This window comes from Aspergillus pseudotamarii (assembly GCF_009193445.1).
Source record: "Aspergillus pseudotamarii strain CBS 117625 unplaced genomic scaffold BDV38scaffold_62, whole genome shotgun sequence".
Lineage (NCBI taxonomy): Eukaryota > Fungi > Ascomycota > Eurotiomycetes > Eurotiales > Aspergillaceae > Aspergillus > Aspergillus pseudotamarii.
In genome coordinates this window covers 195,798-210,734 of record NW_022475076.1, presented here as the reverse complement: position 1 = coordinate 210,734, position 14,937 = coordinate 195,798, and the positions used below count along the sequence as shown (strand labels likewise).

Here is a 14,937-nt window from a genome sequence, read left to right as displayed (position 1 = left end):
TAGTTTTAATTTATATAAATTTAACTAAATTTTATTAGATAAGTAAATTAGAATTAAAATTAATAAATAAATAAATTTGAATAAGTTAGCTCTTTTTTATATAGAGATTAATTATTAGTATCTAATATTAATTTAAAATTAGATAGAAAATAATAGTAGTCTTTTTAAAATTACTATTCATTATATCTAATATATTTAGAGTAGTTAATAAAGTTATTCTTTTATTATTAGTATACTAATAGCTGATAAGCGGCTCCTTTACCATCTTTCCTACCGCTAATCGGTAGGTTGGCAGAATAGCAGACAACCACAACACTAATGTTATATACTTCTATTTACTTCTATTCTGCTGTAGTTGACCGCCTACCGCGGTATATCCGCGCCCTCACGGTGCACTTAATGAAAGGAACAACTTACTTCCACATAACACAACTAGTATATACTACCTTGCAAGTGCATAAGATTGGCCGTCAAGTCACATGACCAGGACCCCACTTATTCGATCACTTTTGCAACATGTCTCTGTACAGCTGACCAAATTCATACAAGGAAAAGATATACGAACATACCTGTAGGGATCAGCACAATCTTTTCACACCCATCCTCTGTATGTGTTATCATGACAAAAGTGGGGGTCGGTAAGACCTTAGTAAATACAGGACATAGTCATGCGATCCTCATGTGACAGGTATTCTATAAAATTAGCTAATGTTGTTAAATTAATACATGGAACCACAGTATAGGCCATAATCCAATGGCAGTAAAATGAATACCCCCGCATTTTCCTCAACAGGATCGAAAGTCTGCTGTATATCAGACACGTGGTTTGCAAATGTATAGACAAGATAACTCGATATCAAGTTCCGAGACAACCCATCTATGCAGGGAAAGGAAGTGATGAAGGGGGAAAGTAAAAATAAATGAACAAGATCGAGGAGGCGGCTAATAATTGCGAAACAACTATTACTGGTCCTTCCTAGCGTCGCCTGCAGCCTTGTTCTCCCTCCGTCGTTTGATTGCCTCTGGGCTGTACTCAGTATCCAGAAGATAATCCCACCACCTGAAGCTGCTAGAATAGTTACCGACAAATTTCTCGTGGTGAAGATCATGGTGGTCAGCGCCCGCCCAGAATGGCAGGAAATGATGGAGACTCCAAGGGAATTCATAACCGCTGTGTGCGTCGATAGCTTGGAACAACCGCAGTACAATCCAAACGTACATTGTGAAAATGTGCAGGTCACCGGTTACTGCGCACCAGAGGATTGGGCAGCCGACAGTACCGAAACCGAGAATCATAACTTCGATTGGAGAAGCATATTCAGCTGCCATGCCAAAGGGGGCCGAATATTGGTGGTGGATCTTGTGAATGGCCTTGTAGAGGGGACCCCAATGAAGTGCTCGGTGCGAGAAGTAGTGCCATGTATCCTCAAGCACGAAGAAGATCGCAATTTGGTAGGCCATTGTCCAAAAGGTAGGGAAAGGAACTGATGTCGAAAGGCCAAAGAATTGAGCCATGGGATGGAATAGCCTGACGACAATATTGTTAGGTGGAAAACTAAAGCACTAAGGAAGATACACACCAGATCTGAGGTAGTTCAACTGTAAAATGGCTCAGTAGGACAAATTTCGCACAATCCCATTGCTCGCGCAATGACGGAATTTTATTCTGCCAACTAGTTAACGAAAGATCTCTTGAGCTGGAAGCAAGATGAACCTACACTTTGGATTTTATAACCCTTGAGCAGGCCCAGGCTGTCTATGAAGATCCAAGGCAGGGAGCGCCCGAAATAGACGATCTCGTGCATAACAAAAGACATGATGCCAGTCGCCAGGACGTCATTTTGCATCCAAGCATACCATGCTGTCCATAGCCTCTCGAGTACATTTAAATGGGTATTGTATTTGGAAATTTCTTCAAACTGGCCCCAGTAAGTCTCCGGGGGAGCCGACAATAGCGTCGAATTCCTTTATCGGGTCAATTTAGATATAAAACAACGATTGCAATGACAGAAGCTTACATTGTGTTTACAAACTTGTCCTCAAGGGGCGATTGTCTCGCTTGCAATTGTCTTACCAAGAAATACCAATGTGTATGGCTTTATCGAGGTGGAAAATAGGAGAAAAAGTAGGAAGGGAAGGATTGGTTGTAAGGGAGGAAGCACCGGTGAGAGACTTTCTCTGAAAGGGTCGGAACTTGAAGGGTGTGTGTGGGCGGTATTTCAGGGACAGGCCGGTGGTGGATAAAGCTGCGCGATCAAGGACCTCTAGTCCCGAGGTGGCGAGACCTTTTTTCTGCTGTTCCCCTTACCCAGCCTTGGCTTTTTCTGGCGCCACCGCCTAGCCGATTTGGACCGATACTGTGCTCCACAAAATGGGTCTCCACTGAATTGGCTGTTGTCCACTAAAATCATGTTTATTGTTATTTAATTCAGCGTACTTTGCTACCCCAAGCTCATCCTTATCTATTGTCTCTCCGACTTGAAGTTCAGTATCCTGAACCTAGGCTCCAAAGTAAACGTAGGGAATACAATTCTTAGCGGCCTTGCTAGTCTCACCTCAGCCTACTACCCATGCATGTTCTATGCAAACGTTACCAGATGGCTATTACCTAGGTATGCCAATTATTCATCTACCAAAACACGACTCCGCGTGCGAGTTAACCTACCAATCCCTGGATTGATGCAATCTGTTATAGAATTTATTCAAAACTATGTATCTCAGGAAATTTTAGTGCAGATTGGCGGGGTGATGGTTATCTCCGCTAGCAAGCCGCAATTCAGTCTGTATACCTCAAAGGAAAAGAAGCTCGGTTCTGAGGTTTTCAAGGATGATCACATATCCTACCTGCGCCACCGTACATATTTGCGGCGGTATTCCGACTAGATTTTGAGGCTTTGCTGCCAATCCAGCTAACAGATTGATAATGATACCCCCTGTTAGTCGAAGAGTGAGGCATGTCTCGAAGGCTGAGTTGACCACTCAAGTGTGCAACTTTTATACGATACATGCCAGTGCAGTGGCTGCCGTTAACGAGTCCTTTCCTCCTTGAGTTGCGTGATACTCGAGGTTGTATGTCTACTTAGTAGCGTGAAAGAAAAGATAGGTGTGCGGGCTATCGTGGCAATGAGTATCGCCCTGTAGATACACAGTTACTTCAATGATGCCATGTTCTATACGGGTTTTCCAGAAACGATGACAATTAAGGGGGTGGGGAATATTTAAGGACCTGTTAAGAAGGACCGCCTGCATTGTAAATACAACCATCGACTATGGAGTGAACTCGGTTAGGCACATTAGTACATTAAGCTTAGTTAGGAAGGGACTGCGCTAAGTCCGCAAGGCTTTTTTAATCCTAGTGTGGAATGCAAAAAGTTTGAAACCATCCGCTTGACCGCCCTACATATCGCCATATAACAACCCTACCAAATCCAGTGCTTTAACCTACAGACATCTATCTATACTTTGAATTATAGCCCCTAGGAGGGAGATAGATGCCAGTTATTGAGTTAAGTGACTTGTATGCTAAGTAGTCGGGCCTAGGGATGGAGTTTGCGAGGTTTCTGCCACGCAAAATAATCGAATTGGGAAGGCGGTTAGACCGGGCAATAAATGTATAGTTTCAAACTTGCATCCCACTATGTACTGTCGTTTAAGAGATTAGATTGGATAAGTATACCCATTTGATTTTGCTGTATATAATTAAATTACATTAAGTGCTGTAAATTGTATATAGAACAGGTAAGCCTATTGCCACTTAAAGGGTTCTATTGAAGGCCTATGGGCTTCTGAGGTCGCGAGTTCTGGAGTCTTGAAAATCTCTAATACTGTGTAGTTAGACACTTAGCCAAGTACGAGCCCGGAGGCCATTTGAGTTAACGCTAAGACAGGCCTTGGATACTAGGAATGCTTCTGAGTGCTCTGTACATATATATATATAGCTAGTTCAGTGCCTCTTTCATCAATTGGTATAGTTAGGCTATGGACACAATGTAAACAGAGTACTACTATTACTTGAAGTACTTTTTACTATACTTATTAGTTCTACCATGATGTAGGTAAATACCGTCTACTTCTTCTATGTAATAGACGCTTATAAGCCATGTATAGAGCGTGGACATACGGAGTATTAACAATACAGCGCTTGTTTTACCAAGTCCCCAAATTGAATTAAAAACAAAAAATCATGCCAAGAACCGATGATATTTACGGTACGGAGTACATACAGAATACATACAGAATACATACAGAATACATACGAAGTACATACGGAGTACAGAGTATTTCTTACATTGCTTAAGTCAGATTAATGGTGACATAATGACGCCATTCACACCTGCAATACAAGCATATTTCTTTATCCAAAGAAGCCCCCTTCTTTTCTCCGCACAACACGCTGTATCATAATTAGAGGGCAGACCATGTCGGTTATTAATGAGTACGCCAAAAGATGCATATTATTCCAAGGGCTATTTATCCATGCTAACGAACTGAAAGTGACATCTGCCGCTTAGATACCCAGCTGGATCAAATTAAGCAAGACATCAACGACTTGCACTTTACCTCACTGGAGACCCATAAACATACGCATGATCTGAACGCCTATACAAAGCACATATCTGATCTAGAAAATGTTATCAGCTCTCTCTCTGTACCTTCCAAGTTCCGACCGATGCTCCCCGTTGAGCACATTGTGAAATTGACTTTGAAGCTCTCCCGGTCCCCAGGTGAATCACATGGGCTGCTTTCGGATGCGTCCACGGACCGTGAACTAGAAGAACTCACGTGGCTGGCAGTTACGAAAGCTACTGTACAGACTTTAGGGGTGATCTTGAGGTCTCTCCTAGACCGGAGCCTGCTCCTCAGCGATGAAATCTCTTACTGGGACACAGTCCTGGGGTCTTATTGGCACATCGGTGTTTATACACTGCAAACATTACCTTTCCGGATATGGCACAGGTTGGCCAAGCCTCGCCCTAGCAGGAATGATAGTGGTGCCAAGGCAAAGTTTCCTACGCCTGCCTCAGTACGATGGACACATTTTTACGAGCCCATACAGAGATGCCTTTTTGCAGGAAACTTGCATGCTCTACCGGCGAACGTACTGTCACCGTTTGTAGCAGCCAGGTCTGAGATAAGGCGGAATCGAGAAAGGCTTAAATTAATGAAGGACCTCAATGCCCATGGTATCGGGCTCCTCATGAGAGAGTGTTTTCCTGCTCAAGCAAATGACGATAATTGTAACTTGACAAGGTGCATTACAGCCGATGATTACTGGCGTAAGACGGTATGTAGAAGTGCGACCTTGATGGAAATATTCCTGCAGAAATTGCCGAGTGACAGTGGTCTTCTTGATCATGGGGAAGATATCCTTTCGGCTGCTAACAAGGAGGTTGCGTGTCTCCAAACAGGGTCTGGTGGCAAACACTCCATTCGAGCACCTGAATTAGTCGCTAAGCAACTCCACGATATACTGCTTAGACTCCTTCCTGCCCACAACACCCTCGTATTGGCAACTATTGACAAGCACCGGCGCCCATCGCGTCTGGTGCGATACTGGCTTCCATTATCGATGCTTCTCCTAACAGCGAGCACCTCATTTAAGATACTGAAGAATCGTCGCCATCAGCTAATCAGATGGGTTGCCGGTGCCGTGGAAACTACAGTTGAATTTTGGAGCAATTGGGTTTTTGACCCAATTCAAAGGCTCATTGGAACTATAAGGCATGATGAGAAAAGCGAGATTGCCTTGATGAGCAAGAACAGCCTAGAGGCCGACCGGGCAAGCTTAGAACGGATGGTAGTCGACTTCATCCTTGATCGTGGCGAACCGAAGCCCGAAGATCATGTGCTTGATATCAGTTCTATCACAAACAAGGTTAGGGAGGGAGATTTAACACCAGTACTGAGAGCGTACGAAAAAGATCTACGGACCCCCTTTGTCGGAACTGTACGAGGTGATCTTGTACGAGCACTCTTGATCCAAATTCAGAAGACGAAGGTAGATGTCGAGATCGCAATTGGCGGTATTGACGCTTTACTGAAGAGCCAGGAACTCGTTTTCGGGTATATGCGTTATTCAATATATTGTAGTAGAATGGGCTAACGGTCGCAGATTTGTTGGCCTCACACCTGGTATCCTGGTCTCGTACGCGTCTCTTCGATGGTTCTGGGGTCTCTTTGGCAATAGAAAGGGTCTGAGAATGGGTAGGCGGCAGGATGAATTAAGGCATGCACTGCGGTATGTAGTATGTAATGGTGAAATGTGGGATGTGCTGACCTTAGGTAGGGCTACTCATCGAACGTTGATATCGCTTACCCCTGCACCTTCTGACGTGCTCGCATACAGAGATCATGGTCTTCTGATCTGTGACGCTGAAGTTTTGCTTCAGAAAGCAGAAGCTCTCCTAAGTGGGGCAGAGCTCCGCGCCTTTCGAGAAGATGTCGCTGACCTCATCAACCAGAAAATGGTTGTTCGGCAGCTTGAAATTGTTGGCAGAATGGGTTGGGTCTACTCGAAATGGATGCAATGATGGAGTTCTAGGGACACAATAGCCACATTTTTGGAGTTGCCCCCGGCGAACAGCCAAGAATCTCAAGCCGCTAATTGCGTTACTTTCAAGGGGCGAGAAGACCCTTTATGGTTTTGGGCCCAAGAGCATATTTAGTTGAAGAAATCCATAACCATTAATCCAGCGTGCCAACGTGTAGGTTCAACTTGGATCGCGATCGATCAGGGGGTTGATTAGCATAAAGACCTTTACAAGTTAGTGGTTAACACTCTCAGTTGAATGGCATCCTATCAGTACTTCCTAGCAAAAAGACCCGGACAGAGTACTGGCTTTGATACTGCTTGTTACCAGTGATGGCGCTTAATGGGGGATGATACAGAATAAGAGTATTGAATTAGTGTCATGCCGCCCGTGTATATTAGTAAGATCTTCCCTCAAGAGAACTATCTCTAGACCCCCAAATGCCCCAGTCTACAAATCAGTAGCCATGCAAATACTGTGATAGATTATAAAGGCCGGGGCCAAAGTACGTATTCTCAGAAATGCGATGGAAGTGTGGGCTATACGGCTTGTATGCACATACATACGTGTCGTATGTCCCTAGCCAGTTTAATACAGTACCAGACCTCAAGGCAAAGTTACAGTGAAAGTACCGGTCACTCCGCCTATACATACCCATATTATTGTTGTATCCCTAGCTGCTTACTTTAACTCCGTAAATCACCCATCCATTCATCCATCTAGGCACCATTTTGTGCCGCCACTCTCTATCTTTTCTGATAAATGTCAGAACGAGCGACACCTAAGATCCCGACCCCAGTATTTCAATATTCCAAGGTTGCATCTCCATAAATAGACCGCCTTCTTTACCGCGGGACGTGATCATAATTGCCCACCCTTTCCCCTGATAGCGTCCCGAGTCCCTCGATTTCTCTCTAGCCAGCAAGCCTACCTTGCCACCATTTGGTGGCTGCAGCTCTCCTGCAGAAGAATCACTGAAGTGGGAAGAGACTCAGAGCATCGATCGATAGCCTTTTCTTTTCTCTCTTGAAGGGTAAGAAAAGAATAAAGGACAGGGGGAAAGGTACTGCGGTGGTGCCAGAGAAACTGAGTTTCCCGACAATATCACCAGCCCTTCTGTCAAGAGCTACTATCGTGAGGCTTTTTTTTTTGGCGTAATTGACTTATTCCTCGCTCCCTCGATCTGCGTGGCTCAGACTAACGCTACCTGCGTCTACTCCATCATGGCTGGTACAAGAAACTATGATTTTCTGGTGAGAGTACCATTGTTCCCCTGGTGGGCAACAGGCTAACAGATGGCATTTAGATCAAACTTCTGTTGATCGGAGATTCTGGGGTGGGAAAATCATGTTGTTTGTTACGGTTCAGCGAAGATTCATTTACCCCGTCCTTCATCACGACCATTGGAATTGACTTCAAGATTCGTACAATCGAACTTGACGGAAAGCGTGTAAAGCTTCAAATATGGGATACAGCTGGACAGGAGCGCTTTAGAACGATTACAACGGCTTACTATAGAGGGGCAATGGGTATCCTTCTGGTCTATGATGTCACTGATGAGAGATCGTTTCAAAGTAAGGGCTTACTCTCCTGATTCTTGGTTAGAACGTTTTGGCAATGGCACTGACCCTGTTTCCCAGACATCCGCACATGGTTCTCAAACGTCGAGCAGCATGCAAGTGAAGGTGTCCATAAAATTCTCATCGGAAATAAATGTGACTGGGAAGAGAAGAGAGCCGTGTCAACTGAACAGGGCCAGCAGCTAGCTGATGAGCTTGGAATACCCTTCCTTGAAGTGTCAGCAAAGAACAATATCAATATCGAGAAAGCCTTCTACAATCTTGCCTCGGAAATTAAGAAAGGCATGGACACATCTAAAACTGAACAGCCTGGTTCGCAAGGTGTCAGCATAGATCAGCAAGGCCCGGGACTGAATGGCAATACAGGAGGCAAATGTTGCTGATGGGCTTGATAGTATATTCTCCGGCTTTGACCTCTTTGATCCACCTTACAAACTTACTTTTTTTCTCCCTAAACTCCGACAAACAGCTATTCTGTCATGAACTCGAACAAGAACAAGTTAGGGTTTTTAAGCTCCAGTGGACGCTGAGAGGCCTAATCTTTATGCGGAACAGCCTTCATGTATGTCCAAATTGCGGCCGTGGGGCAGGCCGCCGTTCTGTTACGGTCGTTCGAAGTATGTTTGGTGGCATTGTTTAATCTAGTGTTACGCTATACTGGGTATTTGTGTTACAGGAAGTGACTTGCATGTTGCCATCGGGTATCAGCATAATACACCACGTATTTTGATTTGGCAGAAGGTGCAAGAATGTGCGCTGAAAATGAAAGCATCCTTTGTTGTGTATAGCTTATTGCCTGATGAATGGTGAAGAAAAGAGGGAACAAAGTAGCCACTAGTCCTTCAATTAAGACCGACAATTATGACGATGTGAAGAGAAGGGTTATGTATAATATCCCTTACAAACTGATTTGCCCTAGAGTTCAATGCTGGTTTCTAGGGAACGTTATGCAACAATGACAAGGTCTCACAGTATAGCATAACATTTTTATCGGAAAATGCACTCCGCTTTCACATGTGGACTGGGTACATGGAGATCTTCATTTCCAAGCTTTGGAAGCGGCTTCTGGTGCCAGACGCGAGCGAAACGAGCAGCCTCAAAGGAAGTGAGGAAATTAACGCGCCACATTCTCATGAAATTGAAGGTTGACTGACTTAGACTGCCCGTACCCTCGAGATTTATTTGGGATAATCCTAACACAGTTGTCGGCTCTATTTGAATAACGGCGTCGTCTGTTTCTGGTAAAGCCCATCTTCGGCCCCTCATAATACCATCTAGCTTAAGAAGCTTTCTGATATGATGTGAGTCCAAAGAAGGAAAAGAGACGTAATTCAATTGTAGTTTCACAGGGAAGAGCTTGTTTCCCGAGGATCCTGGTTGGCGCAGTCCTCTGTGGATCCCAATTGTGCGCTGTAACTTGAAATCGAACGGGAATAGCTGTGCTGCTACAGAAACATTACGTAGTGTTGAACCAAGTGCATAGTTAAAGTGCTCGCCATGTTTGACCCTGCCATTCGTGGATGCTTCGGTTGGCCTATCCAATGTTGTCGTTGTAGTAGGAGCCACTTGCCTAAGATAGAGTTCTTGCAACTCTATGACCCTTTGTTGATATTCCACGGCATAGGCCGGAGAGGTAAAGATTAGGAGCCAAGAATCGGAGCGTTGGAGCGTTTGACGATCCCGTATAGGTAGGACTGAATTCTTATTAGTAAAAGCAACTCGCACGTTCTATCCTCGTATGTATGGATACACCTTCTTCTAGCCCCTTCAAGCTATAGTCTTTAGATTTTAGCATCCTACGAAAGTCATAGTGAGTCAATGATAGACTCGCTCCCGAAAGTACGAGCGCTGTTCTATGGCCTCGACGACTGCGTTCGCTTGATGTTATCTCCAGCTGCCCACGTTCAATGGTAACACCACAGTCCTCTATTCCCATTACAATGTCCGCGATGCGTGGCGTGCTCGGTTGGTTTGTTCCTGAGACATCTTGAAGTTTCCCTGGTTTCTTGGCGGTGGAAATATTTCTTGTAGACACTCCTGAGCTAAGAAGAGAAGTAAATTTTTGAGATAGCTTTGGTGACTCCCAAAGTTGTGATATTAGTCGGCGTGTTGTGGATGCCCATAAATGCCTTCGTCGGCTATAGAACATAACGATGAACTTCAGGTGGAATTTGATGATGGTTATGTTGTTCTAAGCAGGTGAGAAAGAGAGGGGTAAGACCGACATTAGGCAAGGGGACGGTGCTGGACTTGTTTGGATAGATGGAAGCTGTACGAAGTGGTGGATGTTAGTATCATCTTATAGCTTGAAAATCTATGATTAGATAAATGGGTTAGATCTTGGCCTCTTAAGGATTTATAAAGGTACGGGTCAGTGCGGGGCGCTGATCTAAATCCGCGTCCGTATGTTAGATAAAAAAAAAAAAAAGTGAGGACGAATTATGAACCACTTGTGGATTCTACATTACCCTTCCGCCCTTAAATATTCACGCCGAAAATCTTCTTCCTACTTCTCTTATTACTATTCATTTATCCCTCTTAATGGTTCCTTCTCTGACTTCAAAGCAGCTCAACATCGTTGTGTAGTGAAGACGCATTGCAATGCATGCAGTATAGAGTGTCCAGTCATATCCGCTACCAGAATACCTGATACGGGTGTTGGCCACAGTTTACATCTTGCAACGTTGTATATAGTCTGATATCTCTCTTACGGACATTATTTGGTCAAGCCTGTACGAAATGTCGGAACCCCGCCTTTTCACAGTTCGACCGCTTTCTAAACAAGCGAGAAATGACCATAAAGATGCGTTTCGCGTTTATTTATCATCGTCGTCGTTGGCTGCCCTAAAGCTTCGGGCTGGGGATGCTTGTACCCTGAACTACTCTGGCGAATGTGCGAAGACTGCAATAGCTTGGAGCGCAACCGAAAACATACAAACTACGGTCGTACAGACCTCAAGGACACTTCAGGACTGCTACGGCGTCAAACTTGGCGAGAAGGTGTCTATTTCCAAACCCGATGGGCCTTTGGGAGAGATTGAATCAGTTTCTTTTGTGGAATGCTCTGATATCGAACGAATGACGAGATATGGCCCCCTCCCGCCATCGGAAAGGCACCACTGGGCCTGGGCTTTGGAGTTTCCTCTTGCTAGATGTGATGCTCTCGCTGTTGGATTGATTTTTGATTTAGAGCTTAAGGGTCAACGAAGAAGCTTCAAAGTAGCAACCATGCGGGCCTTGGATCAAACCACCCATACCACATTACTACGGTTCACTGAGAATTCCAAAATCTTGATTGGCGATGATTCAGATGAAGAGAAGGGAGTCCAAGGCTTTGTTATAAAAGTACAGTCATCGGGCCTGGGTGGAATGGGCCGCCAGATTGATAGTATTAATGAAAGCCTTGCTGATTTCAACATTGGCTCAGGGATGGTGGCAATGCCTGCTTTCTATGAGCACAGTCGGGGCGTTCTTCTTTATGGACCAAAGGGGACAGGTAAAACTGCTCTTCTTCGCCAAATACAAGGTGCTGGTTGGCGAAAAGCATTCAACATTGGGTCTTCCACATTCAGCAGGAATATTGGCGATGGTGAAGCTAAGCTACGCAAGCTGTTTCAAGATGCAGTTCGTTGTCAGCCGAGTGTTGTGGTCATCGATCAACTGGACTTCATTGCTCCTAAACGGACATCGCTGGATTCCCAGTCTTTGACATCTGTTCTTTGTGAATGTTTGGACCTTGCGAGAGGTGCTATGGTTCTTGTTGTAGCTGCAACTCGACACCCCAACGAAGTCGATGATGCTTTGAGGACGCCACATCGATTGGCGACAGAGATTGAACTACACATTCCTACAGCCTATGACCGAGCCGAAATCCTGCGCGCTATATGCGGATATCAGTCTCCCGTGCTGAGTGACAGGCTCATAGATATGATGGCGGAGAAGACTCACGGCTATGTCGGAGCTGATTTGTTCGCGTTACTTCAGCTTGTTTGTCGCAAGGCGCGCCAGAGACAGATCAGAGAGGCTCACTCGAATAGTTTGCCTTTACGCCAAGCTTCTATGTTTACCAGCGACTCAAGTGATGACTTGGCCACAAAAGAAACTGCGCCTTTAGAAGTCCAGGAGGCCGACGTATTAACGGCTCTACAGGAAACCCGCCCCACTGCGATGCGGGAGGTATTCCTGGAGACACCAAAAGTGAGATGGTCGGACATTGGTGGGCAGCATGATATCAAACGGCGTCTTCAAAAGGCCGTTGAGAGGCCATTGAAAGTGAGTGTCTACATCGATGATTTACAACAATGGAACTGATGATTATAGCATCCCGAACGAATGAGGAGGCTTAATGTAAACAGTAAGAAAGGCATTCTGCTGTACGGGCCGCCGGGTTGCTCTAAGACCCTAACTGTCAAAGCACTTGCTACAGAAGCGGGCCTGAACTTCATGGCCGTAAAAGGTGCTGAAATTCTAAGTATGTACGTTGGGGAGTCGGAACGGGCCCTACGGGATATTTTTCGAAAGGCACGATCTGCGAGGCCTAGTATTATCTTTTTTGACGAAATCGATGCAATTGCCTCGAAGCGCAGTAGTACGTCCCAAGGGGGTGTCAATGTGCTCACAACGTTATTGAACGAGATGGATGGAATTGAGGAGTTGAAGAGTGTCCTAGTCGTCGCCGCGACAAATAAACCGGAGGTAATTGACCCGGCTTTAATGCGCCCGGGCCGTTTGGACAATATCCTTTACATTGGACCTCCGGACTTTGAGGCGCGGAAAGAGATATTGAATATTTGGTGTAGTAAATCCGTTGTTCATCCCGGCGTAAGTTTGGAAGACCTGGCCTGGAAGACTGAAGGCTACTCGGGGGCGGAAATTGTGAGCATTTGCGAGACTGCCGGAGATGCCGCATTGGACGAGGAAGAGGAGACTGGTCAAGCACAAGATATTCGGTGGGAACATTTCGAACTTGCGCTCAAGCAAGTTAAGAGGCAGATCACGGACAGTGTTATCCAGCAGTACGAGCAATGGGGGGAATCAATTGAAATTTAGATTGTGTTTACCTTATTATATCATGATTTGGCCAGATTCATGGGCAATGATAAAGTGCGTGGAAGCAACAAGAAAAGGAAGGAAAGAAGAGAGAGAAAAAAGACAGCTGCTATATTTATATATTAGCTGATACTAAGGTCGTTAAGACGGGGGGTGAGAATTTGTAAAATTGAATGCTTTCCTGGAGCACTGATGGACAAACGTCCATCGATTTCATCGAAGGACAGAAGTCTGGCTCCAACCTCCATTTTCTCACGAAAACTTGACGCTCTGCAAAGTGGGGAATAGGTCCCGGGCCAATTGGAGCTTAATTGCCAGTCTAGCCAGGATCAGCTAGCTTTAGACATCACATCCATTAGCTCCCTGAATAATTATTCAAACATCGACACTGTTTGAACTCTTATACTACATTTTTACTACCCTCCAACCGTTAATTCTGAAGCAAACGGGGTCACTGACATAACAACAGTTATGTCCGCGATGGTTCGAGGTCGCTCGCCAAACCGCTCACCACTTGACCCAGATCCCGAGCAAGCTTCAACCCCAATGAGGCCCACGATGTCCCCTCGTTCAGAGTCCCGACCCGGCAGCGAGCGAAGCCCGTCCTTTGATCGTATCCGTCGCAACGGCTACCGCTCCAGAAGCCGGTCTCGCTCTGCTTCGCGATCGAGAATGCTGTCGAGAAGCCGAAGCCGAAGCTGGAGTAGTCGGAGTCGCAGTCGCAGTCGAGGTTCGCGACGGTGTAGAGACAGAAGTTACAGTGAAACTCCTAGCCCTTCAGATAGCCTACCAAGGAGCTCAAAAGTCTGTTATTGCTCACTGTTGTCCCGTTTGCGCTCTCTGTATCTGGAGCTTACATATCATAGATTGTTGTTGAAAAACTGACAAAAAATGTAACGGAGTCACACCTTCGAGAAATATTTGGGAGCTTTGGGAGTATAGAGAGCCTGGATCTTCCCATGAACAAAGCTTGTATGTATGGGTAGACTTCCTTATCGCTCTATCAGCCTCCTAACGCACTCTTTCAAGTCATGACAAACCGAGGCACAGCATATATACTTTACAACGATCCAGCGGATGCAGAAGCGGCTATTGCACACATGCACGAGGCCCAACTTGATGGGGCTGTACTTAATGTTTCTATTGTTCTTCCTCGGAGAGCATTTTCCCGGTCACCGCCACCCCAGAGCGGCAGGGTAAATCCCGGCCGTCAAAGGCACAGCCGTGGACAGCCATCGGACTCTCGTTATTCTCGCCCTTCTCCCTATCCTCCCAGATCGCCTCCCCACCAGAGAAGGTTCGGTCGCACTAGGCCCATGGAAAGGCATGATCTTTATCGCCCACGGACTTTATCTCGATCACGATCGCAACGTCGCTCTCGATCATCGGAACTCAGGTCAGCGTCTCCAACGAGGAGGAGGGGACAGCTGCGCTCTGGTAGCCCGCGACGTGGCAGGCGCCGTAGTCCTAGTTACAGCAGTTATGACTACAGCAGCCACAGTGACAGAAGTAGAAGTCCCAGCAGGAACAGAGGCCCTGGTCGATATGGTCCGCAAAGGAGGTGAATGGCATGAAGCAACAAGGCGAGGTTCCAACTTTCTACTCATTGGATTCTCCGCGGGTTATAGGGGATTGAGCAAGTATTGCAACCGTTGTATCTATGTAATAGTAGAAAGAGTCGGTTTAAGGGCTTTGTGCAGGGCATCGTTTGAGACAGTTCCTGCTTGACCAATATGATTTTACTCCTTACACACTAAAAGGGCACTATGCGAAGAGGT

At 45.7% G+C, this 14,937-nt stretch overlaps 6 protein-coding genes across 6 annotated transcripts; 4 read left to right on the top strand and 2 right to left on the bottom strand.

The window, feature by feature from the left end:
- Window positions 1-220: 220 nt before the first annotated feature.
- On the bottom strand, window positions 221-2,452 carry BDV38DRAFT_257602 (sterol desaturase family protein). The gene is made up of 4 exons (XM_032055625.1): window positions 2,019-2,452; window positions 1,719-1,965; window positions 1,581-1,666; window positions 221-1,528 (listed from the first exon to the last, which is right to left on the bottom strand). Coding segments are annotated over exons 1-4 (900 nt in total). The 5' UTR covers window positions 2,021-2,452; the 3' UTR covers window positions 221-963.
- A 1,874-nt stretch (window positions 2,453-4,326) lies between these two features.
- Window positions 4,327-7,227, top strand: BDV38DRAFT_257595 (NCA2 family protein). Its single transcript, XM_032055624.1, has 4 exons — window positions 4,327-4,435; window positions 4,495-6,063; window positions 6,113-6,238; window positions 6,287-7,227. The coding sequence occupies exons 1-4, from the start codon at window positions 4,419-4,421 to the stop codon at window positions 6,528-6,530; spliced, it is 1,956 nt and encodes a 651-aa protein (XP_031909847.1). The 5' UTR covers window positions 4,327-4,418; the 3' UTR covers window positions 6,531-7,227.
- Window positions 7,228-7,471: 244 nt separating this feature from the next.
- srgA (Rab family GTPase srgA) lies at window positions 7,472-8,795 on the top strand. The gene is made up of 3 exons (XM_032052089.1): window positions 7,472-7,783; window positions 7,837-8,104; window positions 8,171-8,795. The coding sequence occupies exons 1-3, from the start codon at window positions 7,754-7,756 to the stop codon at window positions 8,491-8,493; spliced, it is 621 nt and encodes a 206-aa protein (XP_031909846.1). The 5' UTR covers window positions 7,472-7,753; the 3' UTR covers window positions 8,494-8,795.
- A 128-nt stretch (window positions 8,796-8,923) lies between these two features.
- Window positions 8,924-10,497, bottom strand: BDV38DRAFT_181708 (uncharacterized protein). The gene is made up of 2 exons (XM_032052090.1): window positions 9,863-10,497; window positions 8,924-9,804 (listed from the first exon to the last, which is right to left on the bottom strand). Exons 1-2 carry the CDS (start codon window positions 10,257-10,259, stop codon window positions 9,098-9,100), a joined length of 1,104 nt encoding a protein of 367 aa, XP_031909845.1. The 5' UTR covers window positions 10,260-10,497; the 3' UTR covers window positions 8,924-9,097.
- Window positions 10,498-10,562: 65 nt separating this feature from the next.
- On the top strand, window positions 10,563-13,388 carry BDV38DRAFT_181501 (putative AAA family ATPase). The gene is made up of 2 exons (XM_032052087.1): window positions 10,563-12,382; window positions 12,431-13,388. The coding sequence occupies exons 1-2, from the start codon at window positions 10,850-10,852 to the stop codon at window positions 13,157-13,159; spliced, it is 2,262 nt and encodes a 753-aa protein (XP_031909844.1). The 5' UTR covers window positions 10,563-10,849; the 3' UTR covers window positions 13,160-13,388.
- A 251-nt stretch (window positions 13,389-13,639) lies between these two features.
- Window positions 13,640-14,724, top strand: BDV38DRAFT_274098 (RNA-binding protein with serine-rich domain 1; the record flags this gene model as incomplete). Its single annotated transcript, XM_032057792.1, has 3 exons — window positions 13,640-13,963; window positions 14,026-14,131; window positions 14,189-14,724. The coding sequence occupies 3 exons, from the start codon at window positions 13,640-13,642 to the stop codon at window positions 14,722-14,724; spliced, it is 966 nt and encodes a 321-aa protein (XP_031909843.1).
- Between the last annotated feature and the right edge of the window lie 213 nt (window positions 14,725-14,937).